The sequence below is a fragment of the Vicugna pacos genome, chromosome 9 (assembly GCF_048564905.1).
Source record: "Vicugna pacos chromosome 9, VicPac4, whole genome shotgun sequence".
Taxonomy (NCBI): Eukaryota; Metazoa; Chordata; class Mammalia; order Artiodactyla; family Camelidae; genus Vicugna; species Vicugna pacos.
The window spans coordinates 2,218,821-2,246,703 of record NC_132995.1 but is presented as its reverse complement, the minus strand read 5'-3'; the positions used below and the strand labels follow the sequence as shown (position 1 = coordinate 2,246,703).

The following is a 27,883-nucleotide window of genomic DNA, read 5'->3' as shown; positions in this document are numbered from 1 at the left end:
AGGAGGTTTTACAGTTTCTAGATACAAGTTCCTGATCAGGTGGTTTTTTTCAAATATTTATCCGTCTATTTTTACCCCAAAAGTCTTCGCTGTGTTTGTGTAGCTCAATATTACATTAACAGGCACAACGGGAATCAACCGACCAAGAATCATTTTGATTTTCCAGAAAGTGGTGGGAACCTATTTGATGGTTTCCTTGAGTCTTGCCTGTTAGCGAAGATCATTCACCGACAAGTGTTTCTGTTTTTGCTTTCACCTCACACTTGCCTTCACTATTGTTTTTAACTGAAGTACAGTCAGTTACGATGTGTCCATTTCTGGTGCACAGCACAACGTCCCAGTCATGCATATGTATATACACATGCATTCGTTTTCATATTCTTTTTCATTAAAGGCTATTACAAGATACTGAACATAGTTCCCTGTGCTGCACAGAAGACACCTGTTGATCTATTTTTAGTGGTAGTGTTTTGAATCTTACCCTGTGCCAGGTGATGTTTCAGTAACCAGGCACACAGGCAGTAAACCACCCCAGAGCTCATATTCAAGTAACAAGATAGACAGATACAGTGTCAAGAAATTTTAAGTCTATGAGGAATCGTGACCAGTTCGTTGGTCTTCTCTCGGTATGATTCACAAAAGGAATAGAGAACGTTCTAACGTCTGGCGAGTAAACTGAGGTCAGTGGTATGAACTTGAGAATTTTTTTTAATATTTATTTGTTGTTGCATTATTTAATTATTTTTTAATGTCAGTGGGGGTTTAGGTAATTATGCTTGTTTATTTTTAGAGGAGGTGCTGGGGATTGAACCCAGGACCTCATGCATGCTGAGCACGCGCTCTACCACTGAGCAATACCCTACTGCCTTGAACCTGAGAATTTGATGCGAGGTTCTCTTTCGAATCTTGTCCCTCTCCCTGCAGGTCCCGTTCGCTTCACTTAACCAAAGGATCTACTTCCCCATCAAACCCTGAGCCCTCAGCCCTCAGCCTCGTGCTAGGATGGGAGAAGCCGGGTTGCTAACCTCCTTTTCCAGCTACGGGCTGCAGTGGTGTTTGAAGCAGCTCGGCAAAGAAGAGTTTCAGACGTTCAAGGCACTGCTGAGGGAGAGCGCTGCCGAGCCCGCGGCGGGCTCTCTCCCGCTGGCTGAAGTGGACGGCGCAGACGCAGAACGCCTCACCTCCCTCCTGCACGAGCATTACAAGGGGTATTTTGCCTGGAAGATATCCACTGACATCTTCGAAAAGATGAGTCTGTCCGCACTCTCTGAGATGGCAAGGGATGAGATGAAAAGTGAGTGAGCCCTGGGGCTGAGCCAGGGGAGGGAAGGAAGGGAGGCGATCGCAGGTCCCCGTGGGGATGGGGTGGGGACCGCTGCTCTCTCCTTGGGTGCCCCTCTACAGCAACTACCTCGCTGGTCACCCCCCCCCCGGCTGGAAACTCAGGTCAGGCCTGGCCTGTGAAGCAGTGAAGGGGAAGAAATGGGCGGGCAAGCCCTCCACCTGGACAGAACTCGGCTGAAGTTAGCAGACAGGATCTGGAGGCAGAGGTCCCACGCTTGAGCTTCGGTGCCACCACATGGGTGGCTGTGGGCAAATCGCCTCCATCTCTGAGCCCGGGGTTCCACGTCTGGGGCAGCAACTGTGAGGCTTACAGGCGCTGCTGCAAAGGCCCCATGAGCTAATGTGTGGGAAGCGGCCGACAAAGCTTCGTGTCCTTGAGGACACTGACGGCTGTGCACGGCGTCTCCCTCACGTCTTGCCCAGACTGAGGGCCTAAGACTCAAGGAGCTTGTCCGAGGCTCACCCTCGCTCAGAGCGTCAGTGCCCAGATTACAGCGATGCACTTAGATCAAGCTGTGTAGCTGTCTTGAGGTGTTTAGGGGAAAGGCAGTAGAAAAAAAATAATAGCTCTCCTTTGTCGGGGGAATTCGCTCCTTCAGCTGTGGACAGAAAACCTTAGGGTCCCAGGTGCAAGCAGGGGGCTGGCCCTGAAGCCCCCGGGCCACCGCCTGCCTGGTCCGGCCAAGGGCGTTAACAGCAGCTGTGTGTTCCGAGCCCCAAAATCGCCCGGGGTGGAAAGACATGTCAGTGTTGCTCACAGGAACGAGGGCTATAAAATTAAATCAAAGCTGATGTTTGCTGATCAGCGCTCCAGCCGAGACTCCGCGTTGGACCTGTCAGGGGCCCTGCTATTCACTCTCAAACCCACCCAAAAAACGGGCTCCCCGTGGCCGGAGCTCAAGTAGACATTCTACCGAGACGCACGACTCGGCCAAGTTCATGAGCTAATGTGTGACAAAGACTGCTTAATGTTCATTTAGCATGTCTTGAAACTCTCACGTGCCACACGTGCCAGAGGTTTAGAGCTTTCAGTGTGGCAGAGAAGAGGGATAAATGGGCGATTGTTTTAAGTGGATGGTGTACACAAATACGAGCGGTTCCCATCCCAGGCTGGAGGGACGTGAAGATGAGAATTTCTAGAAGGAAGGTTTAGGCTGAGACAGAAACAAAGGGAAGGAGTTTGTCGGGCTAGCTGGGCAGAGCAGAACATCCTCAGCAACGGCAACGTGCTGAAGCCCTTAGCAAGGAAAGGCTGGCCGGGCCACGAAGACGTGGAGAGGATGTGTCAGCAGACGAGGACAGAGGGAAAGGCCAGAAGTCGGCACCTTGAAAATAATTTTAACAGCAAAGCAGAAGCAACTTGTGTTAAAGACGGACGGGAGAAATCATCAAGGTGGCATTCCAACATTTCAGCACTGTTGCTGAAGGGATGAGTGGTCCGGGTGTGGTCAGACCAGCTGGGAGGTCGCTGTGTGCCCCACGGGAGACATAAGTCCAAGATGGCTTGGACTAGGGTGGCAATGGCAGCTTAAAGAAAGAGTCGAAGTGGACTTGGAAGATTTTTTGGAAGCAGACACAGCAGTCTTTGAGGAGTAAACGTACAGAGGGACACGGTAGCAGGGAACCCTGATCCCCAGGCTTCCAGCACGAGAACCTGGGTGGATGGGCTCCATCGCCTGATCCCAGGAAACACTGGGAGGGACGTTTTGCATCAAGTAGGCGGAGGGGAGAGGAGTCAGCACTGGAACTCCTGAGCTGAAGAGTCCTCTGTCTGGGTGACTTACGGGCATCTAGTGAGTAGTTAATTCACTGGTTTGAAGTTCGAGAGGGGTGTTCCAGGTGACTCTCGAAGATTGACTCTTAACAAACCACAACGTACTGTACGTCTTACCCAAGACCATATGGCAAAAATGGGACTCAAGTGTGCATGGACCTGCTCAAAACCAGACACTCTTTCCTACAAGCCTCCGCTGCCTCCCTGTGCTGGTGTCATTTCAGGATCCGGCTCCAGTGTCTTCACTGCAGGCTGGACGCGGAATAAACCATGAGGTCCTGAGCCTGGGCTTGGCTGCCTCCGTAATTGGGGTGGGGGGCACGCTCATCCCTGGTCTGGGTGATTCCCGTGACTTTCCTGAGGCGCTGTCTCATCTTCTCTCTATTGCAGGATATTTGCTGGCTGAAATGCCAGAAGATTCTATACCAACAAAAACTGCCCAAGGACCAATCACGGAAGAAGAGGCAGGTGAGTGTGGGTGGTGGGGAAGTGCGTGTGTCTGAAGACACCCGGCGATGAGTGAGCGGTGCGTCTAGAACTCGAACCATGGCTTCTGGGGTCCAGCGTTCCCTCTGGCCCAGCATCCTGCTGTTGGCTGGCTGGATGGGCCCTGAGGGTGTGCGAACTGCGCTTTGTCTTAGTCTAAGTCTGAGAGAGCTCTGTGGCCTTCGGGCTTTCTTGCAACCCAGTGGGTTCCCACTTCATGATTCTACCCGGACAAGCGCTTCCCGGTCATGTGTTCTGGAGGCTTTGGCGGAGAGAGGAGAGAACCGCATGGCATGAAGCCACACTCGCTAGAACTCCCCCCGTGTTGGGTGCTGAGACATGCCAGGCACTGCCCTGTGCTTCCAGCACATCGTGGACCTGGGTCACGTGAACCCCCTGCATCCTGACCCTTGCGCTTCAGTGGGGGGAAGGACCACAAACCAACAAATAAGGCCAAACCAGCGAGGGCCACGCAGAGGGGCAGAGAGGCAGGCTCGTGCGGAGAGCGTGCACTTCCCACGAGTGCCCACACCGCTACCTGTGTCCTGCCGGTCGTCCAGCAGCCAGAACTGACTGTGAGACTTCACACCTAGAAAGAGTCTGGGCCAACCCCACTTTGATCCATCTTCGTTCAGGCTGTAAGAAAGCACCCTTCAAAGCTAACGTCTGAGGCGTTGTGGCTCACGGAGTCTCAGAATCCCATTACAGTCCTTCCAAGTTTAGTGTAAATGTAAGCTTCAAACAGCGTGAGTCCTGTCTATTACCATCACTCAAGTGATCTGCTTGCGTCCTAGAGGCCTCGTAGACGACAGGTCACAGTGACCTGGGGCGGTGTGAAACAGAGACGCTGACGGATGAGTGTTGGCTGGAGAGACGCCACAGAGCAGAGCCTGGAGGCACGGGCAGGCTGCACCCAGCGTCGAGGCGGCGCTCGCCGTGCACGGGGCAGGGCTCCCCGACACGCAGAGCTGCTTCTCCACAGTGGCCTGGGACTGGACATCCTTCCTGTCCTAAGGTCTGGAACGCAGAGCCGTGCACCCCTCCTCGGCTTCCCTGTCTTTCAGAGACCGCATGCGAGTGTTCAGTGTGGATTGCTCATTGAGCTGAGTGTCCACAGGGCACCAGCGCTGTTGTGAACACTGAAGATGCAACAGCTGATGGCAGTGTCCCTGGGTGGGGTCTATCCGGGGGAGACAGACAACACTGTACCATATCAGGTACTCAGCGCTGGAAAGAGAGATCAGCTTTAAGGGACACACAGAGCTCTTTGCAGCACGTTCATAAGCTTCGGACGTGGCCTCTGAACGAGGATCAGAGCTCCTCTCCAGCGTGTCGCTGGGACGAAGCAGAAGAACCGTGATGTCGACTCTGACTTAGGATCTGCTAGGTCCATGGTTTTTGTTTGGCCTTTTTGTTTGGAGTTTGGGGGCGTGCTCGCTGAAGGGCGGTTGATTCACAGTGTTGTGTTAGTCCCTGAGGTACAGCATGCTGATTCAGTTATACGTACTCTTTTTCAATACAGGTTATTACAAGCTACTGAATACAGTTCCCTGTGCTGCACAGCAGGACCTAGTTAGTATCTGCAAATCCCAAGTTTTTTTACTAAAATCCAGACTTTCTTCACACTCTGTCTCCTGCTTTTCTTCTCCCCTCTCCTGTCCAACTCAGGCCACGCAGAGGACCGACAGGCCTACAAGAGTCACGTGATTTCAAAATTCGCCACAAAGCCGGACACACACTCGAGCTTCGAAGATTCTGCCTCTGACTGTCCAGATGTGCAAATGCTGTTGGGGGCTTTTCATCCAGACCGAGTGGGCTTTCGTCCTCACACTGTGGTTCTGCACAGCAAGGCAGGAACCGGGCAGTCGGCTCTGGCCAGGAGGGTCCTGCTGTCCTGGGCCCGAGGCGAGCTCTACCGAGACACGTTCTCCTACGTCTTCTTCCTCCACGCAGGAGAGACGTGGTGGTCTGGGGAGAGCAGCTTTGCAGAGTTCATCTCCAAAGAGTGGCCAGACGCCCAGGTTCCACTGGAGGAGATCCTGTCCCAACCTGAAAGGCTCTTGTTTGTGCTGGATGGATCTGAGGACCTGGACTTGGCCTTCAAAGACGATGACATGGATCTCTGCGGAGACTGGGCGGGGAAGCAGCCCGCGTCCCTCCTTATGCGCAGTCTGCTGAGGAAGGTCCTGCTCCCCGAGTGCTCCCTGATAATCATGGCCACAGACGCGGGCGTGGAGAAGCTCCAGCCCCTGCTCCTGGCTCCCCGCTACCTGCTGGTTGGGGGACTCTCGATGGAGAAAAGGATTCAGTCGCTTCTCGGGCATATGAGTCGTGAGTGTCGAGAGGAGCATGCCTTGCGCTGGGTGGTGGACAACCACGAGCTGCTGGACCAGTGCCAGGCCCCAGCCATGTGCTCCCTGGTCTGTGAGGCTCTCAGGCTGCAGGAGGCCTCAGGCAAGGGCCTCCCTCCGACTTGCCAAACTCTCACGGGCTTGTACGCCACCTTCGTGTTCCATCAGCTCACCCTGCAGGATGGATTCCAGTGCTGTGTCAGTGAGGACGGAGGGGTCACGCTGAAGGGCTTGTGCCGAATGGCTGCGGAGGGCGTGTGGAAAGCGAAGTTCGTGTTTCACAGGGACGACCTGGGTGCTCACGGACTGAAGGAGCCCAGGCTCTCCGCTCTGTTACACATGAGGGTCCTCCTTCAAGACAGCAGCCGCGAAGGCTGTTACACGTTTCTGCACCTCGGCCTCCAGGAGTTCTGTGCTGCCTTGTTCTATGTTCTAGAAGGGCTGGAAGCAGAGGGGGGCCCCTGCCCTCTGCTCACGGAGACAATGAAGAGTGTGGCGGAAGTCAGACAGATGAGCGCCAACGTCCACGTGGCCCAGATGAAGAGGTTCTTGTTTGGCCTCATGCGCAAAGAGGTGACGGCGACCCTGGACGCCCTCCTCGGGTGCTCCTACCCGCTGGGGGTGAGGCGGGCGCTTCTGCACTGGATCTCCCTGCTGGGCCAGCACGCCAGCACCGCTGCCCCCTCAGACTTCCTCGAAGCCTTTCGCTGTCTTTTTGAGACTCAAGATGATGAGTTCGTCCGCTTGGCACTGAACGACGTCCAAGAGGTGCGGCTTCAGATGAGCCGGCCAGTGGACTTGATGGCGTCTTCTTTCTGTCTCCAGCATTGCCAGCACTTACAGAAAATTCGGTTGGATGTCAGAGAGATCTTCCCGAAGCATGGATTTGCTGAGACGTGGCCCACCCTTCCCCAAGGGTGAGTACCCCCCCCGCAGATTTGTTCTTTTTATTTCCATCCTGGGGGGGGGGTAACTGATAAGTAAAAATTGCACACATTTAAGATGTATGACTTGGTGTTTTGATGTACTTGGAATAATCATCATCACGATCAAGCTAATTACATACTCATCAGCTCACCTGGTTACCATTTTCCTTGTGGTGTTGGTGGGGGGGGACTTAAGGCTACCCTCCTAGGTAGACCCACACTGCTGTACGTCAGACCTCCAGAATGCATTCATCCTGCAAAACTGACACTTTGTACTCTTTGGCCAACATCCCCTCATTCTCCCACCCTCACCCCAGCCCCTGGCCCCCACCAAGCCACTCTCTGCTTCCATGAACTCGACCATTTCAGATTCTACACACGTGAGATTGTGAGTGTCTCTGTTACTGGCTTATTCCACTCAGCCTACCGTCCTCTAGATTCCTTCTTTTTTAAGGCTGAATACTATTCCACTGTGAACACATACACCACGTTTTCTTTATCCACTTATCCATTGACGGTCACTGAGGTGGTTTCCACAACGTGGCTCTTGTGAACAGTGGAGTACAAATACCTCTTCAGCATCCTGATTTCAGTTCTCTTGGGTGTATACCCAGGAGTGGAGCTGCTGGAGCACATGGTCATTCTCTTTCCAATTTTTGGAGGCAGTTCCATTCGGTTTTCCATAGTGGCTGCACCATTTTACATTGCGGGGGGTGGGGGGATGGCTATAAGTAAAGTGCAAATCTTCTTTGAGAGCTGGTGGTATAGCCCCTGGGTATCGAAATACGCAGGAGGCAGGGTGGGTCTGCGAGCGTGAGGTGACATCTGAGAAACTGGCCTTAGAGCCCTAAAGCCGTCCCTGTCCCGCCCCAGGGGACTGGCTTCTCTCCCCGGGCACTGTCGTGGCCATCGCACGTGGAGCAGACATTTGTTTCCTTGTCCACTGCAGGCTGCACGCCAAGCGCCTCGAGCAGCACTGGGAAACCCTCTGTGACGTGCTCAGCACCCACCCAAACCTACGACAGCTTGACCTGAGCGGCAGCATCTTGAATGACCTGGCCATGAAGACCCTCTGCATCAAGCTGAGGCAGCCAACCTGTAAAATACAGAACCTGATGTAAGGCTTCCACCCCGAGTGCATGCCCTTTTGCATGGCTATGTCACAGCTGTCCTCTCCCACCTACTGGGAGAAGACCAATCTGTCAAATGTATCCGGAGGGAATAAGTGTTGGGGAAGGTAGAGGAGCCAAGCTCCCAAAAGCACAGGATGGGGAGCAACTAAATCCCTTGTGAAGGGATTATTAAGGTGGGTTCATTTACTCAGGGTCTTGAAGTATGAATAGGAGTTGGTTAATGGGGGAGAAAATGAAGGGAGCTCATTTCAACAAATGGGAGAGCATGAGGCAAGATCAAAGTGTGTGATCTACGGGAGCCTTTAAGTTAGTCCTTGATGATTTTAGGCTAATTAATAGGGTAACAAATATTTAAATACCAAGTAAGTTCCTGGGTCTGTTGTAGACCCCAGGGTACTTGCCAGACACCTAGAGCAGGAGATAAAAGGCTTTTTCTACTTCAGCAACGGTTCTATTTTTTACTCTTCCCTCAAAGACCAAGCAAAGCACATGTGACACTCAAGACTACACCAAGTCATTCTGTTGTAAATAAGATACCAACTACTACATACAAAGACAGATAAACAACAAGGTCCTAATGTACAGCCCAGGGAACTAATTCAGTATCTTGTAATAGCCTCTAACGAGAAAGAATATGAAAATATATATATACACACCCACACACATACACACACACATACACACACACACACATACATACACACACACATATATATATGACTGAGTCACTGTGCTGTACATCAGAAATTAACACAACATTGTAAACTGAGTATACTGCAATAAAAAGTGAGAAAATTGAAAAAACAAAAACAAAAACAAAAAATCCCACTCTGTCTCTAACTAGTTTCCTGAAGCTGGGCCGAGCCCAGGAACTCAGTGGTCCCAGAACAAGGAAGGATGCTGTTCACCCAAGTCCTGCACCAAACGTAACTCCCGTCCTCACCGTCACCGCTTCCCCCGGGGAGTCCTCCCTGGTCGCTGCCCCCGTGTTGAGCCCTGGTTACACCCTGCCATTTTCTCTAATCCATGTCATCACTGGATTTGTCACACAACAGAAATACACGACAAGGCGGGGAGGGTGCAGCTCAGTGGTAGAGTGTGCGCTTAGCACGCACGAGGTCTTGGGTTCAATCCCCAGGACCTCCAGTAAAAAAAAAAAATGAATAAACAAACCTAATTAAACTCCCCCCTAAAAAAGACATACACGACAACGGTAAAGCGATCCAGGAAGTGCAAAGGGTTTTGAGAGAAGCCCTTTGATGCCCCTTCAGCTTCCTCCTTCCCTGCTTACTCTCACGTGTGCTCATCAGTTTGCATCCAATTATAAATACATCGTGGCGTATGAACGTTTTAATCCAAATGATGTCACATTGCTCATAGTCCGGCATTTGACTTCTTTCTTCAACTTGAACTTGACTAGAGGCCTGTAACTCTGTTCTTAATGGACTACAGACAGCACTTGTCATTCGTAAGCACAACGCTTTGTCTTGGCTCTGTGTCTTCCCCGCTGGGTTAAGATCCACCAGGCACAGAAAACTCGTGTCACTGAACACTCTTTTCCCAGTGCCTGATGCATCATGGGTACTCAAGTATTTGTTGCTTTAAAATTAAGTACAGTTAAATACAGCCGACCCTTGAACGATGCGGGGGTTGGGGGCACCAACCCCCACCCCTCACGAGGTCAAAAATCCAAACGTAACTTTCGACGTCCCGAAAACTTAACCACTGATAACCTACTGTTGACCAGAAGCCTTACTCAAAACATAGAGTCGATTAGCCCATATTTTGTATGTTGTGTGTATTATACACTGTATTCTTACAATAAAGGAAGTTAGAGAAAAGGAAATGTTATTAAGAAAATCATAAGAAAGAGAAAATGCACGTACAGCACTGTGTTTATCGATACTGCAAGTTTATGCTGTTGACAAGATGGATCGCCTGTTAGAAGCTACGTCAGCACTCTTACATGACATAGAGCCCTGTAGATGTGATACGTATTGCTAACTCTAGACAGCAAAAACGAAAAGATAATGTGACAAAGACGTTCATGTTTATTTACAGGTGTAACGATTGATGCGTTCACTGATAATGAGAAAACAGAAATATGATTGCTTTGTGGTAGCCTTGCCTGCACGCTAATGAACAAATCGTTACAAAATTTTTATGGCAAACCTTACGGGTCATATTCATAACACAGTATCGGCAACACTGTAACATGGTTATGTTTTTTAAACCACTTGCCTGTGATGATAGCCTGATACGCACTTTCTCCAATTACGAGAGACATACTCCACAGTAACGTAATTCTTTGAAAGCAAAGTTATAAGTAAAACAGTACGAAAACTAACACGTCATTAATTGTACATTGGCTGCCACTCACCTCGTCCCTACGCGAGGCTAGGCCACCCACTTCGACACAACTTTTGCACACGACAGTCTATGTGTATATTTTTATATATTTATTTTTTAAAAATCCGTGTCTAAGTGGACCCGTGCAGCTCAAACGCATGTTCCTCCAGGGTCAGCTGTAAAAGCAAACAATGAGAGAGACCAGAGCTGAAATGGGCAGAGTAAGGAGGAAGCATTAGGGCACCACTGGGTGGCACCCAAATGTCTCGTTCGCCATTGTCTCTTCCCTTCGTAGCTTTAAAGGTGCCCAGATTTCCCTTGGTCTCCGTCATCTCTGGATGACCCTTATTATCAACCGTAACATCAGACGCCTGGACTTGGAAAGCACTCACCTGAAAGAAGGAGACATTATGATGGCGTGTGCCGCGTTAAGGCACCCAAAGTGTTTTCTGGAGTCCCTGAGGTAAGTCCTGGGGATGTGGTTTTTGCTTTTTTGATTCCAGGGGTTTATTGTTTTTACTTTTTTTTTTTTTGAAATAATCATCCACAGAAAGTTGCTAAAATATATAAGAGAGTTGTGAGTCTGGACATGGCTGGTGGTGATGGTTGCACAACAGCTGTACATGGTGAATGCCACTGAATTGCACACTCAAAAATGCTTAAGGTGGTAAATTTTATGTTACGTTTGTTTATTTTATGTATTGCTTCTCCACAATTAAAAAGTAACTTCCGACTTTTTTTCTGGAAGAAACCAATTCTATTTAAGCTATAAAAAGTTATTTTGTATTGAGATAACATTGATTGATGACGTTATGTGTACTTGATGTGTACCTTATATTTCTACTTCTGCACACCGTACAGTGTGCTCACCACCAGAAACTTACCCTCCATCCACCACCATGACGTTGACCCCCTTTGAGCCCCACCAACAACCACGACTCTGTTCTCTGTATCTACATGTTTGTTTCTGTTTGATTTTCTTTGGGGGCTCTTTGGTTGGTTTGTTAGTTTTTTTATATTCCACATTATGAGTGCAATCGCATGGTATTTGTCCTTCTCCATCTTATTTCACTTAATACTCTCAAGTTCCATGGGTATTGTCACAAATGGCAGTGTTTCCTCTTTTTTGTGGCTGAGTAGTATTCCCTTGTGTGTGTATAAGTAAGTACAGACACACTCCCACTCACGTTTGCCATCTCTACAATTTTTCATTTCAACCACACTGTGTAAGTGGAATCATACAGTACGTTGCTGCCCGAGACTGGCTTTTTTCCAACTGTACGTGCCCTTGAGGTCCACCTAAGCTGTTCCGTGTATCAGCGGTATGTCCTTTTCACTGCTGAGGACCATTGAGTGGTCCAGATGTGCCCAGTCAGTGCAGCCATTCGCCAACCCAGGGACATTCTGGTTATTCCCCGTTTGGGGCAGTTACCCCAGTTTTGTAAATCCCGGGCACCAGTTCTGCCGACTAGATTAGCTTGAACTAAAGGCAACGACTGCTTGATGCTTCCAGTGTGTTCTGAGACAGGTGAGCATGAGGTCTGTTCCGCTTTGTTAGCTGACACACACAACTGCAGAAGAGAAGCTCGCTTTGCACCATTCATATTTTTTTGCTCTGTAACTCGCGAACCGCACATTTTAAAATGTAACCGAAGAAAGTCAGCCAGAGCACAGCAGTGCCTACAGGAAGGCAATGCAGACCTCTGCCCAGTTCTGTGTGGGGTCTGCAGCCATCCCTGCGAATGAGGGGGAAGGGGCTACCAGCTCTCTCTCAGTGCTTCACAAAGAGGGTAACTAGAGCTTGGATTCAAAGGATAAATAAGACACGTGTTGTCAGAAAGGAAGAGGAGGAGGGAGGCCATGTGGGACCAAGGGAAGAGAGAGTGCAAATCAAATGGTGGGAGGTGACAGCCCATTTCTGGGAATCGTAATGAGCTTAACTTGTGGTAACTCACCGGGATGGGAAGGTTCTGTTTCTTTTACTGCTTACTCCCAGCACCCAGGATTACTTTATTTCCAGCACCTGGCCCGTATTATGCCCCTGAAGGTGTGACTGGATGGAGAGAAGGGAGGGGGTGATTGGCTAACCTCTCAAAGGGAGATGACTTGGAAAGACAGACTGGGCCACACTGTGAAGGATTTTGATTGCAAGCTCAATGTGAGATTCATTTTCTTTCTTTTTTAGATTCAGGCGTACAGCAAAGTGATTCAGTTATACATATATAGAGATACTCTTTTCCATTATGGCTTGTTATGGGATATTAAGTATAGTTTCCTGTGCTGTACAGTAGGACCTTGTTTTTATCTGATAATATATATAAATATAGCAGTGCGTATCTGTTAATCCCAAGCTCCTAATTTATTCCTCCCCACCCCCTTTCCCCTTTGGTAACCAAGGGTTTGTTTTCTGTGTCTGTGAGTCTGTTTGTTTCATAAATAAGTTCATTTGTGTCACATTTCAGATTCCTCTTAGTGATATCATGTCTTTCTCTGGCTTTACTTTACATGGTATGGTATGATAATCTCTAGGTCCATCCATGTTGCTGCCAATGGCAGTATTTCATTCCTTTTTATGGCTGAGTAGTATTCCATTGTATAAATGTACCACAGCTTCTTTATCCAGTCATCTGTTGATGGGCATTTAGGTTGTTTCCATGTCTTGGCTGTTGTGAATAGTGCTGCTATGAACATTGGGGTGCAGGTGTCTTTTTGAATTAGTTTTCTCCAGATATATGCCCAGGAGTGGGACTGCTGGATCATATGGTAAGTCTGTTTTTAGTTCCTTTCAGGAACCTCCATACTGTGCTCCATAGTGGCTGCACCAGAGGTCCATTTTCTTGCACTCAACAAGCACAGAGCTCCTACTGTGTCTCTAACAGGATGTCACGGGCTCCGGGCTGTGCTGACGAATGGGACAGGCTCCTGTTCTCACGTACTCACAGGCTAGCACAGGGCGACAAAAATAAGTGAACCAAAAAAATACACACGCATGCACACACCAAAAGCATGTGCGTTTGGAGACTCTAAAATGTCCACCTGAAATTCCACAGCGCAAAGAACTCATCCCGTTTTCCATGTGCTCGTGCACTAGGTCCTGTGACCAACAGACGCGAAACTGTGCGATGGCTCAGAAACGTTAGAAGGGCATTTCTTGTTTGTATAAACCGTCCAAGGGGGGTTGGGAAGGGTGTGGGAGGGCGGTCCTGTGCCAGAAACAGGCTAACGGTTTCTACCACTGACACACAGCTGCCGAGACCCTGCTGGGCTCAGAGGGTCTGCTTATGGAAGCAGAGGGAGCCCGAGGAGCTGACCCGGAAGTGGTTCAGATCACCTCCCCTCACATGCTCTCAGCGGGAACTGGGTCGTGTGAGCATGCCCGCTGCAAGGCAGGCTGGGAAATGCAGTCCGGCTCCGCACCCGGGTTTGCACAGGTGCCCGCTGCAGCAGAGACTAAGCGCTCCGTGGGAATTAGCTCTTCTAATCCTCACAACTGCCACGGTGGTTGGCAGCGGGGTTACCCTCATTTTTCAGAAGGTAAAGCTGCTTGCACAGCAGCAGGGGAAGTGACACGTCAGACCTTGAGGATACCCTACCTAAGGTATCGACCTGCAAGTAACAGACAGTGGGTCCTGGAGATGTAACGCACAGCACAATGATTACAGACAACAGTATCATGTTGTAAACATCAAGTCTGCTAAGAGGCTAGACCTTACTTAGCCCCACACACACAAAAAAAAGATTGAGGAGGGTGTAGCTCAGTGGTAGAGTGTGTGCTTAGCATGCACGAGGTCCTGGGTTCAATCCCCAGTTCCTCCATTAAGTAAATAAATAAATAAATAAACAAACAAACAAATCTCCCCCCCAAAAAAGACTTTTTAAAAAAGATGATTATATGACATTTCGGAGGTGTTAGCTAAAGCTACATTGGCAATCATACTGCAACATAGAAACATATCAAATCAACCCTTTAAACTTAATCTGTACACTTTAGACACCTTCATATGTCAGATATATTTCAGTTTTTTTAAGTACAAATATGAACTGTCAGCCAATGATTGTTGTTGTGGATAAAATAATGCTGGGGAGAGAGGGGAGGGTGGGGTAAGGTGGGGCAGGCACAGTTAAGTAAGGAACTGAGACTGACTGACTCACAAGAGGTGACACTCAGGAGACCTGAACGAAAAAACTGAACCACAGGAAGACCTGGGATTGGGGATGAGGAGGGAGGTGGCAAAGAGGAACAGACCCTGAGGCCAGAGCAAACAGCATCCAGGACAGAGCGGATGGTGTACGGTGAGGGGGGGAAATGGGTGGCTTCCAGGGAGCGATGAGGATGTCTTTCCACATTGCCTGTCTCCGCAGGTTGGATCTCTGTGGACTAAGCCACACCTGTTGTCAGGAGATCTCCCAAGTCCTGGTTACATCCGTCAGCCTGAGATCCCTCAGCCTGGCAGGAAACAAGGTGACGGACCAGAGCATAAAGCCGCTCTGTGGCGCCCTGAAGGCCACACAGTGCACGCTGCAGAAGCTGATGTGAGTTGTACTTCCTTCCACCAGAATCATCACCTCTTAACTGGGATCAGCCAAGTGACGGGGAAGCCGGGAGGGGGGCTGGCTGAGGCTGACCTCAAGGGTTAGAACAGGAGACGGGACCTCGTGGGAGTGCCCAGTGTGGAAGCTGGAGAAAGAACCCAAAACTAGCACCTGTGTCTTTGCTCCTGACCCCAAACTGATATAGAAGGACAGAGCAGAAGCCGAACTTGAAGAAACAGAGGAGAATGGTGGTTGCCAGGTGCTGGGAGTGGGGGAAATGGGGAGATGTTGGTCAAAGGGTGTAAACTTCCATTTATAAGAAGGCTAAGTTCTGGAGATCCAGTTACAGTATTCTGATTATAGTTAACAATATTGTATGACACGCTCGAAAGTTCCACCAATGCCAAAATCCCGAAGAACGGCAGGGCTGTGATTAAGCCGCCATCGGTGGTACCCTCAAGCGTCAAGCTCCGTGCTGAGCGCTCTATTCCATTAATGCTATCTTCACAAACCACCTACCAGGTAGGAATGTTTCCAACCCACTTGCTGACGAGGAAAACAGTATCTGGAAGAAGAGAAGTCTCTTGTCTGAGGTCACAAGGAATAAAACAAGAGCTCCTGTCTGATACCCAAGGAACTGATCTATTTTCTCCTTGATGTCCTGCAGTCTGGACCAGGTTGTTTCTCCCCACCACTTCCAAAGCATGCCATGGCAGGAGCATCCTCCATCAGTAGGACTTTGGTTCTAAAGTCATAGCAAAAGTTGAAAACCAAATGGCACAAATTACCCTTTAAATCCCAGAGGAGGGAAAAAAAATCACAGTGGAAGCCAACATACCTTCTTTCCATCAACCTGTAGGGGAGGTGGGGGAAAAAAATTTTCTTCCATCCTCTTATGTTCTATGTCTGGGGCCTGCAAATTAAACAGACAGTGGAGACATTAACAGGAGAAAAGTCATGCAGATCTTATCAATGTTAATTTTTTGTTTAATGTGCTTGGGGGCTTCACAGAAAAGAAGTGAAAAGCCCAAAGAAGCAGTTAGCTTACATATCGTTTTAACAAAAGGTCATAAATTGTGGAGAAATAGCTAGTCAAAGGAAAGGCATCGGGCCTCTAGGGCTGATAAATTACGGGAAGGTGACTAGGAAGTCTATGGGGGGAACTAATGGAAAATGAGGGTTATATGAAGGAAGACTCATCTCAGTGTCCTCTCCATCCTCGGTGAGAAGGGTTGCTCTTTCCCGTACCAGGAGAGGGGGAAGTGTATGCCCTGCTTTTAGGTTGATAGGGGAGGACAGGGAACGCTTCCTGTGTCTGATTTTTCTCAGCTGCCTTCAGCTCAAAGTAATCTTTAAGCCAATGTGATGTATTGTGAGATGGCCTGTCCTGATCCCCTTCAAGTGCAACCCAGATAGTGTTTCTTCCCTCATCAAAAGAAACCGCCACCGATAACACAGCGCAAGTGCCTGGTGTGTGCAGTTCGCTCGCCTGCCCGTATCGCAGCCCCAGGACAGAAGTACTGCTGTTTAAGTTTGTATTGGGGTACAGCTAACTTAGTGTTGTATTGTTCCCAGCGAACAGTAAAGTGACTGAGTTACACACGTACACATATATATCCTTCCACATTATAGGTTATTACATGATACTGAATATCGTTCCCTGTGCTGCACAGTAGGACCTTGTTGTTTATTTTATATACGGTAGTGTGTATCAGTTAATCCCAAATTCCTAATTCATCCCTTCCCACCCCTTTCTGCTTTGGTAACCGTAAGTTTGTTTTCTATGTCTGTGAGTCTATTTCTGGTTTGTAGATAAGTTCGTGTGTATCATTTGCTTTTTAGATTCCACATATAAGTGATACCATATGGTATTTGTCTTTCTCTGTCCAGCTTACTTCACTTAGTGTGATGATCTCCAGGTTCATCCATGTTGCTGCAAATGGCATGATTTTCTTCTTTTCAGCTGAGTAGTATTCCATTGTACATACGCCACATCCTCTTTATCTGGCCATCTGTCGATGGACATTTAGGTGCTTCCCTGTGTTGGCTGCTGTAAACGGTGCTGCTGGGGTGCATGTATCTTTTCCAATTAGAGTATTCTTCAGATATTTGCCCAGGAGTAGGATGGCTGGGTCGTATGGTAAGTCTATTGCTAGTTTTCTAAGGAGCCTCCACGCTGTCCTCCACCGGGGCTGCACCAGTTTACACTCCCACCAGCAGTGCTGCAGGGTGCCTGTTTCTCCGCACCGGGAGACGTGCTACCAAGCTGTTCTTTTCGTGCTGCTGCTTCTTAAGCTTTGACGAATAGATGGAACGGCTAGTTTATTTCTATGGGTCATGATGTATTAGATGTAGGTACTTCTAAATGGGAAGGTCCCTCATCCCTGCAAAACCTCACACCAAAGGACACGTGGGGAGAGAGAAAACAGCCAGAGATCAGGTTCCCAGGGCCCGTGGGCTTCCTCTGGTGGTTGATGGCAGATCCTAATCACCAACGATATTTAAAGTATGATGTGGGGGCTGAAGCACCGGAGCTGAGTTTGCAGGCTACACGCAGACATGGACTGACGTCACCAGATGTGGGGAGGTTCTCTCCCTTCCGTGCAAGGGAGGGAGAGATGGAAATTTAAGAACAATGTCACTCCCTTCCTGGGGCTCTCTCCTTGCAGACTTGGGAACTGCGGCCTCACCGCCGCCGACTGCCAGGACCTGGCCTCGGCCCTCACCAAGAACCAGAGCCTGACGCACCTGTGCCTGTCCAGCAACAGCCTGGGGAGCAAGGGCTTGAAACTGCTGTGTCGGGCCCTGAAACTGCCCGGCTGTGGTCTGCAGAGGCTGACGTGAGTCCACACCGCCCTGGGAGGAACCACTGCTCTGCTACAAAGTGGCGGGGAGTGGGGAGGGTGTGGGCGGGGAAGGGGGAGGGTGTCAGGATGAAGGGATAAGTGCTCCATCCTGTCCCTGCGGACATCTCCCAGGTTCTCCCCTCCGTGGACAATGCTCTGTGTTTCCTTACAGCGGGAAGTCCTGGTTCATCCTGATACCCCCTACTCTCATAGTTCATGGTAGTTACGTTCTGTAAAGACACTTTTTCCTGGGGGAACACAGGCTTAGGTTCCTGGGAGCCTCTGGTCCCAGACTTTCCTTCAGTCAATCAATACATAACCTTGTTTTGTGTCTCTGTTTAAAGACACTTTATGTGGGGAGGGCATAGCTCAGTGGTAGAGGGCAGAGCTTAGCGTGTATGGGGTCCTGGGTTCAGTCCCCAGCACCTCCACTAAGAAAAGTAAGTAAATAAACACATCTAATTACCTCCTTTCCCCAAAAGAAAAGAGCAAAATCAAAAAGCAGACACCTTATGTTCCATGCTGAACTCACGGCCAGCAGCACTGCAACTCACGCCTGACGGAAGTTTATGTAACATGTTTTTTCTCCATGAGACCCATCCAGCCTTCCTACGCTTAGAACACTAGACAGCACCTTAGCACCATGCTTGGGGCCATTTTAAATGACAAAATAACACGCACAACAAAAACACACACACACAACAATGCAAAAAAATCACGCCACTAACTTGACCACAAAAGGGACACGTGCTGACGGCATGTATGAGTGAGAGATGGTTCCTCCCGCTCAGGGCTGTCAGCTAGCTCCACCGTCTTCCACTTGAGATCACTTTGCTTCCTGCCATCTCGTCCCTTCCACCGACTAGCCCACCAATGACTGCACATGAGTGACATTTTTTCAGGTATTAATGGTATAGCTGTAGCCAGAAAATCTGTTGAAGAATATCACTTTGATGACATGTCTCCCTTATGGCTCTAAGGTCCCCCAGTGAATAAGTGATGGAGAGATACTGTGTGTGGTCGGAAGAAGAGTGACCCCACACACCCCCACTATGATGTGCAAGTCTTAAGCCCTGGAACCTGTGACCGTGTTCCCTTACGTGGTAAAAGGACTTGGCCGTGTGGTTAAGTGAAGAATTTTGAGATGGGGAGATGATCCCGGATTATCCAGTGGCCCCCAGGGAATTACCAGAGCTCTTGGAAGGAAGGAGGCTGGAGAATCCGAGGAGGAGACGTAGTAACAGAGGGCAGAGCGATGCAGGTGCTGGCTGAGACCAGGGACTAAGGAATGTGGGCGGCCTATAAACGCTGGAAAAGGCAATGAACCAGATTCTCCCCGGGGCCCACAGAAGGAGCACTGCCCTGTGACACCTTGAGTTTTCAGCCCAGTGAGACTCTGACCGCCAGGACCGTGAGATGATATAGGTGTGTTTGAAGCCCATACATTTGTTGTGATTTGTCATAGCAGCAGGAGGAAAATGGAAGAAAATTTAAAGGAGATGGGTCCTGACTGGCATCCAGCTTGGGCGTTAAGCCAAGCACTTCATCACCATCCATCCCACCACTGATGCCCAAAGGAGGAGCCACCTGAGGCCGAGAGAAGCTGCTCACCTGAGGTCACACCGAGGAACACGTGTGACCCCCCTCTTTCCCCCGTGTGCCCTGCAGACTAAACGCGTGCAACCTGGATGTGGCTGGCTGTGGCTTTCTTGCGCTCGCACTTATGGGCAACAGACATCTGACGCACCTGAGCCTTAGCCTGAACCCCCTGGAAGACAATGGGATGAACCTTCTTTGTGAGGTCATGATGGAACCGTCCTGTCACCTCCAGGACCTTGAGTGAGTTTCCCTGGTGGCTGGGGATCAGCTCTACCCTGTGGAAGCCTGAGGTTCCTAGAGGGTCAGAGGGATGGCACCAAAACCCGGTTCTAGGGTCCATTGACACTCATTTTTCCCAGGGGACACTCTGGGTGAGTTGGCGTGTGGATGCTGCAATGAGCGTGGAAAAGACAGACAGTCCTGAAGGGGAGCCCCAGGGAAGAATGTGTGGTGTTCTGGGGCAGCCCTTCCCCGTCTCTAAAACCTCTTCACTTCTCAGAACATCTTCTTTCCCCAAGTTAATCTTGGGTGGAGATGGAAGGTGGGTGGCTGTCTCTCTCTCAGGCCCTTTCTCCTGGGGGCTCAAATTTCTTCATTCCGCACTGGAATGTTTCTATATCACAGGAATATTCCATCATCAAGCAAACCGTAGAAAAACTAAAAGATCTCAATGAGCGGAAATAAATCTCTCAGCTCACAACCAAGCAATAATCCCTGTTAACATTTTGGTAAACATCTCCCGAGTACATAAGCCGCATTTAACGTGTTACAAAGAAAGGGTCCCAGCAGCTAGCGCTTCAAGCATTCTTACCACGTGGCAGACACAGCGCTCTAAATATTTTGCAGCCCTCTCCTCGACCAAGCATAGATGGGAAGCTAAAACTCCCAAGGAATCAAAACCTTGCCTTTGGTCTCACAGTCTGTCCTTGAGGACAAGCAGACCATGATAGAAGCTGAAGCACGACATGGTATTCCATTTAATGGTAATAACTTTTGTAACTTTTAAAATCCCCTCAAGCTGGACACTTAGCTTATGTCCCCTGTTTTAGTCACGTGTACCTTGCACATCTTGGTGTGCCTGGTAGCATTTTCTTATGATCAATTACAGAGGTAGTATTAATGGACCAAAATATGGGACCACTTTGAGATCTCTCCCTCCCCAATAATGAACAAATGAAAGGAACTGGATACAGAACGTAGTCCCCAAACCTCTGAGTAGCCCCCGAGTATGACTTGCTCTATTTATTTACATGAAATTGGCATTCCGAGCCCTGCTGATGCATGCTACAGAAATGTTTTCTTTTTATTGAGGTATAGTCAATTCATAATGTTGTGAGGTTCTTTTTTTTTTTTAGTTTTCACATTTTTTATTGAAGTATAGTCAATTTACAATGTTGTGTTAATTTCTAGTGTACAGCATAGTGACTGTTATATATATATATTATGTAATATATAATATATATAATTCCTTTTTAGTTTATATATATATATATATTCTTTTTCATATTCTTTTCCATTATAGGCTATGACAAGATACTGAATATAGTTCTCTGTGCTGTACAATAGGACTTTGTTGTTTATCTATTTTATATACAGTAGTTAGTATCTACAAATCCCAAATTCCCAATTTATCCCTCCCCACCTTCTTACCCCCGGTAACTATAAGTTTGTTTTCTATGTCTGTGAGTCTGTCTCTGTTTTGTAAGTAAGTTCATTTGTGTCCTTTTTTTTTTTTGAATTCCACACATAAGTGATATCATATGGTATTTTTCTTTCTCTTCCTGGCTTATTTCATTTAGTATGACGATCTCCAGGTCCATCCATGTTAGAAACTTAGGCTAATCCATTGGAGATGCCATTTGTTTGCGATTGCACTTAAGTGCTGGGAGATTATCTGGTCCTCACCATCACCACTGGCCCATCCTGGCATCTAAGGCTTGGTCATTCCCACCTGATCTTTACATGGGAGTCCTTTCACATTCTTGGTGTGCTGCCTCGTGGAGATGGACTCAGTTCTGTGCTCAGCCTACTAAGTTCATAAGAGCTGTCTGTCACCCCTACTCAGATGAACCATCCAGTCACTAAAGAGGGGCCATTTCCATCCCCACCCTTTCTGCTCACCCTGGGAACAGAAGCACAAGACCCCCTTCTCCTTTTGGACCCCAAACCCTGTCTAGTGACTTGGTCCCCTTTGCTCTCCCTGTCAGGGACTCTACCAGTTTATACTTGTGTGTCTTCTGTCTCTCTAGCCCTCTGCCCCAGAGGATCTTTATCACATCTCACTTCTTTTTCTCAGGATGCCTCCAGTCACTTCACACACTTTCCCCACCCTCTGCTGTTAGCCCTCCCCTGAGATGATAAACTGGTCTAAGCTGTTCACAGGGATGGACAGAAAGATTTCCCGTTAGGAAGGAGTAAAGGAAATCCCTGATAATGTTTCTGAACATTATCCCACTGAGCACTCTTCAAAAGCTGCTCAGTCTCTCTTTCCCAATCTTAATCTGTCACTCAATCTCAGTCTCCCTCCCTCTCAATCTCTCTCTCCCCTCCCTCCCGCCCTCCCCCGGCAGGCTGGTGAAGTGCCACCTCACAGCCGCTTGCTGCAGGAGTCTGTCCCACGTGATCATGAGAAGTAAACACTTGAGGAGCCTGGATCTGGCCGCCAACGCCCTGGGGGACAATGGGATTGCAGCGCTGTGTGAGGGGCTGGAGCAGAACAATCCTCTGAGGAGACTGGGGTACGTTCCTGGGATCACCTCTTGGAGGGCTGGGCACGGAGGAAGGGTGGCCCTGATGTGAAGCCGCTCAAACAAAGACCATGTTCTGACTAACATAATTCCACCGAATTGCACAGAACACAACCTTGGCAGAGTAGGAGAGGCCCTTCTCCAGGCATAAATTCCAGCTGGGCTCCTTTGTATGGACAAATGAAATGGCAGGTGTTTGAGAGGCAGGGTCTGCAGGTAGTAAGCACTAAATAAACAAATGGTTCCTGGAAGACCCCTCTGTGCTGGGCATGGTGCTTGTGAGCCTTCCTTACTCTTCTCGGGGCTTAAGAAGTGACCCCACTCCCTTTCAAATCAGAATAAAAGTATTTCATAGCAAAGCCCTAGCCTTCCTGCACCTCCCTTCCCTTCCTTCTGGACCAGTGCAGGACACAGCCCCACTGCTGCCAGAGGTTAAGGTCACCCAGGCTGGGAACCCCGCAGCCATCGCCTACGAAGGACTTTCTCCTGTGGCTCAGTCGCCCCCGCCACCTGCCTCTATGCTCAGCCTCCCTACAGAGATTTTCTGTTTCCATAAATGCTTAGATATCATTTTATAAGCAACACCTCCCCCCAAAAAGCTAAGCCTTCATTCACTCCCATTTCACCACGTAGCTATAGGTAGCTGAAATTACTTGAGCTGTGCCCCACAGACGTTGTCCTGTCACGAGAATCCCCAGACACACGCCGTCCAGAGTGACTGGGGCATCTAAAACCTGTACGCCCACCACCCCGTCTCAGCGGCCGTTAACCTTTCACTCTGCCCGGTGAACTGCTGCGCAGCAAGTTACGGACTTTGACCCCCAGCCCCTGAGCACCTCAACGCGCATCTCCAGAATGCAAGGACACAGCTACAGAGCTGCCCTTACACCCAGCAGTGTCCCTGGGCCTTCCACAGTTCCTAGGAGAAGACTCCCAAGTCCTTAAAATGACCTAATACGTCCAGCCCCGCCTCACACCGCTGCCTCCGACTCCAGTCTGGCCGTGGGCGTGTTTCCCCGGGCTCAGCCCCGCCCCGCCCCTTTCCCTGCCCCGCCCCCGTGGCTCAGCCCCGCCCCGCCCCTTTCCCTGCCCCGCCCCGCCCCGCCCCCCTCGTGTCTCAGCCCCGCATCACCCCTTCCTCCCGCAAGCAGTGGACACGCTTCGCAACTGCACGCCAGCGCTTCCTGCCTCCACCCCCCAGCTTTCCCTTCTCTTCGCCCTGTGAGTTTTAGGTGAGGGATCACCTCCTTTTGCCCTCTTCCCTTGTTCCCCTGTTTCAGGCTCTCTTTCTCTTTCCTTTCTCTCCACAACTAGAATGGAGACCCCAGTAGCCCTCAGAGTGAGAGCCAGCTGCGGTTGCAGCCGTGTCGGCTGGGAACTCACTAGAACTGAAAAACGGGTGGGTCCCTCCCCAAAACTACCAAGCCAGAAACTCTAGGGGTGGAGCTCACCACTCTTTTTTTTTTAATTTTTTTAACTGAAGCACAGTTAGACTATAAGTTTACATTAGTTTGCGGAGTACAACATAGTGACTCAATACGTTTATGCCCCATTTAAAGTTAGTGTAAAACATGGGCTAATTTCCTGTGCTGCACAACATCCTCATACCTTGTTTACTTTATACCCAGTTGGTTGTACCTCTTAATCCCCTCACCCCTCCACTGCCCCTCCCTCACTTCCCCTCCCTACTGGTGATCACCAGTTTGTCCTCTGTTCCATTTTGTTATATTCATTCAACTGCCTTATTTTTAGACGCCACATATAACTGATAACATAGAGTATTTGTCTCTGTCTGACTTAATTTCACTTAGGATAATACCCTCTAGGTCTATCCATGTGGTTGCAAATGGCAAGATTCCATTATCTTTTTCACAGCTGAGTAGTATTCCATAGTCATTTTAAAGGTACTGTGGAAGTCGAATGTGGGTTGAGGAAAGGATCACAGATCTCGGGGTTATGTCTTGGGTGTGCTGGCCCTGCAGGTTGGAGGCATGTGAACTGACCTCTGGCTGCTGTGAGGCCCTCTCCTCGGCCCTCTCTTGCAACAAGCACCTGACCAGCCTGAACTTGATGCAGAACAATTTCAGTCTCCCAGGAATGAGGAAGCTGTGTTCAGCCTTTGCCCAGCCCACATCTCATCTGCAAATACTCGGGTAAGTCCCCAGGATGTCCTCTGGAATACAAACCCCTTTCTGTACAGAAGTGCTAGTTGGCGGAGATGCCGCTGATCAGAGACGCTGAGACTCTGCCTCATCAGCCAGATCTTTACTCGACCAAAAAGTGCCCACGGTGTTCCAGCACTGCGCTGGGTGCTGGCGGTACAGGGTGTGGCACCTCTTTTCATGGCAGGGATGGGTCTGGGGAGCATGGAGAGAGGCATACAAATAAAATGTTCATCTTCAGAAAACTAAAAATAGGATGACGGTACGGTCCAGCAATCCCACTTGGGGGTTATATCCACAAGAATTGAAAGCAGGTTCACGAAGAGATATCTGCACAGCTGTGTTCATAGCAGCATTATTAACGACAGCCAAGAGATGGAGGCAACCCAGGTACCCACTGCTGGGCGAATGAATAAATGAAATGTGGTCTATTCCTACATGGAATGGCATTCAGCCTTAAAAGGGAGGACATTCTGAAACCTGCCATGGTGTGGATGAACCTTGAGGACATTATGCCTCTTGAATAGCCCAGCCATAGAGAGACAGGCAGTACGTGAGTCTACTTAGAGAGGTCCCTAGAGGAGTCAAATTCATGGAGACAGAAAGGGGAAAGGTGGGTCCCAGGGGCTGGCGGAGTCGGGGTGGGAAGTGAGTGAGTGATGGGGACAGAGTCTGAGTTGGGGAAGATGAAAAGGGCTCTAAGGGTGGATGGTGGTGATGGTTGCACAGCACTGTAGACATACAGAATACCACTGAACTGCACACTGAAAGATGGTTAAGATGGAAAAGGGTGTCTGTGTTTTCCCACAATTAAATGTTTTTAATGTTCAAGCTTGTGGCAATTACCTGCAGCAGAAGTAGCTAAGAAGGAAAGGAAAGAGGAAGAGAGAATGACCGGGCATGGAGTCAGAGAGGTAGTCCGATGCTCATGCTCACTGGGGAACAGATGCTGAAGGTGAGCCCTGAAGGCAGCCGCATGGAGATCTGGGACAGGAGCTTTCCTGGCCGAGAGAGGCTCCAGGGCAGAGACTCCGGGGAAGACCTCCCATCCTCTCTCCAGAGAGACCTGGAGTTGGTGAGAGAGGTGGCAGTGGTAAAATACGAGACGGACAACACCCAGCCCGTGGACGGGCCGCACCTTGCAGTCCAGAGGTTTTTAAATGTGCGTGTTCACACAAGTAGGGTGAGAAGCCAAAGGAAAAGTTTCAGCAGCTGGGTGATCTGGTTTATGTTTTTAAATTCCTGGTTAAAGAGAAAGCTAGGAAAAACTGTAGTTCCTCAAAAAATTAAAACAAAGAATTACCATACAACCCAGCAATCCCATGCCTAGCTATACTCGCCTAGAGAACTGGAAACCGATTGTCAAACATACACATCTACGTACATGTTCACATAACAAACTGTGGTCTAACCATACTGTGGAATAGTATTCAGCCATAAAAAGGAAGGAAGGATGACCTTCCTGCTACAATATGGATAGACCTTGAAAACATTATGCTCAGTGAAAGAGACAAGACACAAGAGATCACTTATCAGAATTTATTAAGTTGACACATGTCAGAATTTCATGCCCTTAGAACATGATGAACATTACTGTCTTTCTATTTGGAAGATGAGAGAGGGAGAAGCCAGCAAAGAAGACAGGGAGCAGAGGGGAGACTGAGAAAGAAAACCAGGGGGACATGGCCTCACAAAAGCTAGGAGAAGACAAGGATGTTTTAAATTTTTTACTTGTATACAGTTTTAAAGATTACTTTCCATTTATAGTTATTACAAAAATTGGCCATATTCCCCGTGTTTACAATACATCCTTGAGCCCATCTCTCACCCAATAGTGAGAAGACAAAGTTTTAAGGAGGGTGTGAACCACTGTGATGACGTGAGAAGAGATTCTACTGAATGTGTCAACTTGGAGATGATTAACCTCTTTGAGTAGTTTGTTGTGGGGCGGTGAGCAGGAAGCTGAAGTGGACTGAAGAACAATGAGAGAAGAGGTTAAAACATTATGTGTAGACTATTTAAAGTTTTCACCCTGGAGGGGAGAGAAAACAGTCGGTAGGGCTGGAGGGTGATGTGGGCTCCAGGGAGGGTGCTTTGTTAAGATGGTATCAGAACAGGCTCAGCCGTGAAGGTGAATGGTCTACTGGGTTGACCAGTTGAACAAGAACGTTTAAGGGCTGCTATATTGTGCAACTGTGAAGGCTGAGTTGATGGAATTCCCAGGAGAGTAAGGAGGACGGTCCTTTAAGAACAGGGTGCTTCCTTCATGTGCAAACGATGGTTTCTGTGTTTGGCGGTAGAAAAAGTGTTTCCATTTAGCACCTCATGTTTGTAGACAAAACAGAAGTACAGCTGTGCCTGGGGGAAGTAAAGACTTGACTGGAGGAACATAAAACTTGCTGGCAGCACAGACGGCCGCTTGAGGTTGGTTGTGATGCATTTATATCCATGGCAAACCTCCCAGTTGAGTGGCTGGTTTCTCCAGTGTGGTCCAGCTCACGGCAGTCGGATTTATCCAGGGGTTAAGTTTTGGCAGACGGATGTAACCAGAAAGAACACAAGCGTGGTCGCTGGTGCAGGATCCGAGGGGGAGCGTGGACTGAAAAGGTCTTGATGAGGTCAAAGAGAACTGTTTCAACGACCCCTTCAAGCGAGCTGAAGAGGCCGAAGGCTCGGCTGAGAGCGTATCTGTACTGATGTGACTGTGGGACTCAGTACTGGAGTTAGACGAGGCGGACCTCGATTTTACTAACGGACCTTTCAGGAGCCTGTTTCCTTATCTGTGAAATGGGGACAATGCTATGTGTCTGTTTGAACACCTGTCTCTCTCTCCTGGAAGCGTCAGAAGAAAGTTCCCAGGGTAACGTGTCTCCTTTCTGGGTCCCCAGGCTGTGGAAATGGCGGTATTCCGCTCAGATAAGAAGGCTCCTGGAGGGCCTGCAGCGAGTGAAGCCCCAGATGGTGATTGGTGACCACTGGTATTCTTTTGCGGAAGATGACCGGTATTGGTGGAAAAACTGAAGACGTGAAGACCCTCCCCCACTCACACCCATTCTGATGGAGGAACCTTAGAAGCTGTCTTCCCAGGGCCAGCTGTGCCCGGGGGTTCCTTCTCTGACTCCCACAAGCCCTCGTTGGTAGTGATTCTTGCGTCCACTTCAGCTTGGCGGTTGCACTTGCCTCTGATGTAGGCTCGTGGCCTTCGAGTCTTAAGGCCTCGGTCTCTTTGAAATGTCTGTCCTACCTGAGGGCGCCGAGGGAGAATCAAATAAACACTGAGCATTTGGGGAAAAGTACCATGTGGCCTTCTTGACCGGTGGGGCTGTGACTCAGGAGCAGCGGTGGGAGGACTTAGGTCCTTAAAAGTGGCCCCAATTCTGATAACACAACTCTGCTGGTGTTTAAAAAAAAATTTAAGCGCATGTCTGAGATAGAAACACAAAGCTGATTACTTGCTTATGTGTAGTGAGGAAGAACTGGTCTACCCTAGACTCCGCCTCCAGCCAGCCATGAGAGGTAGGAGTCCTTTTTCCTTTCACAGATGAGGTAATGAAGGCTGATGCAAGTTGACATTTTTCTAGCATCACAAAAAGTCAACTGAGTACAAGAGCCAGGATGCTGACGCAGATCTGA

The 27,883-nt window shown here is 49.1% G+C and overlaps 1 protein-coding gene across 1 annotated transcript; it reads left to right on the top strand.

The window, feature by feature from the left end:
• The first annotated feature begins 1,002 nt into the window (after positions 1–1,002).
• NLRP5 (NLR family pyrin domain containing 5) lies at positions 1,003–27,546 on the top strand. The gene is made up of 11 exons (XM_031681699.2): positions 1,003–1,294; positions 3,509–3,586; positions 5,273–6,872; positions 7,831–7,998; positions 10,659–10,826; positions 14,726–14,896; positions 17,566–17,736; positions 19,411–19,581; positions 21,912–22,079; positions 24,071–24,241; positions 27,139–27,546. The coding sequence occupies exons 1-11, from the start codon at positions 1,003–1,005 to the stop codon at positions 27,269–27,271; spliced, it is 3,291 nt and encodes a 1,096-aa protein (XP_031537559.2). The 3' UTR covers positions 27,272–27,546.
• Positions 27,547–27,883: the final 337 nt, after the last annotated feature.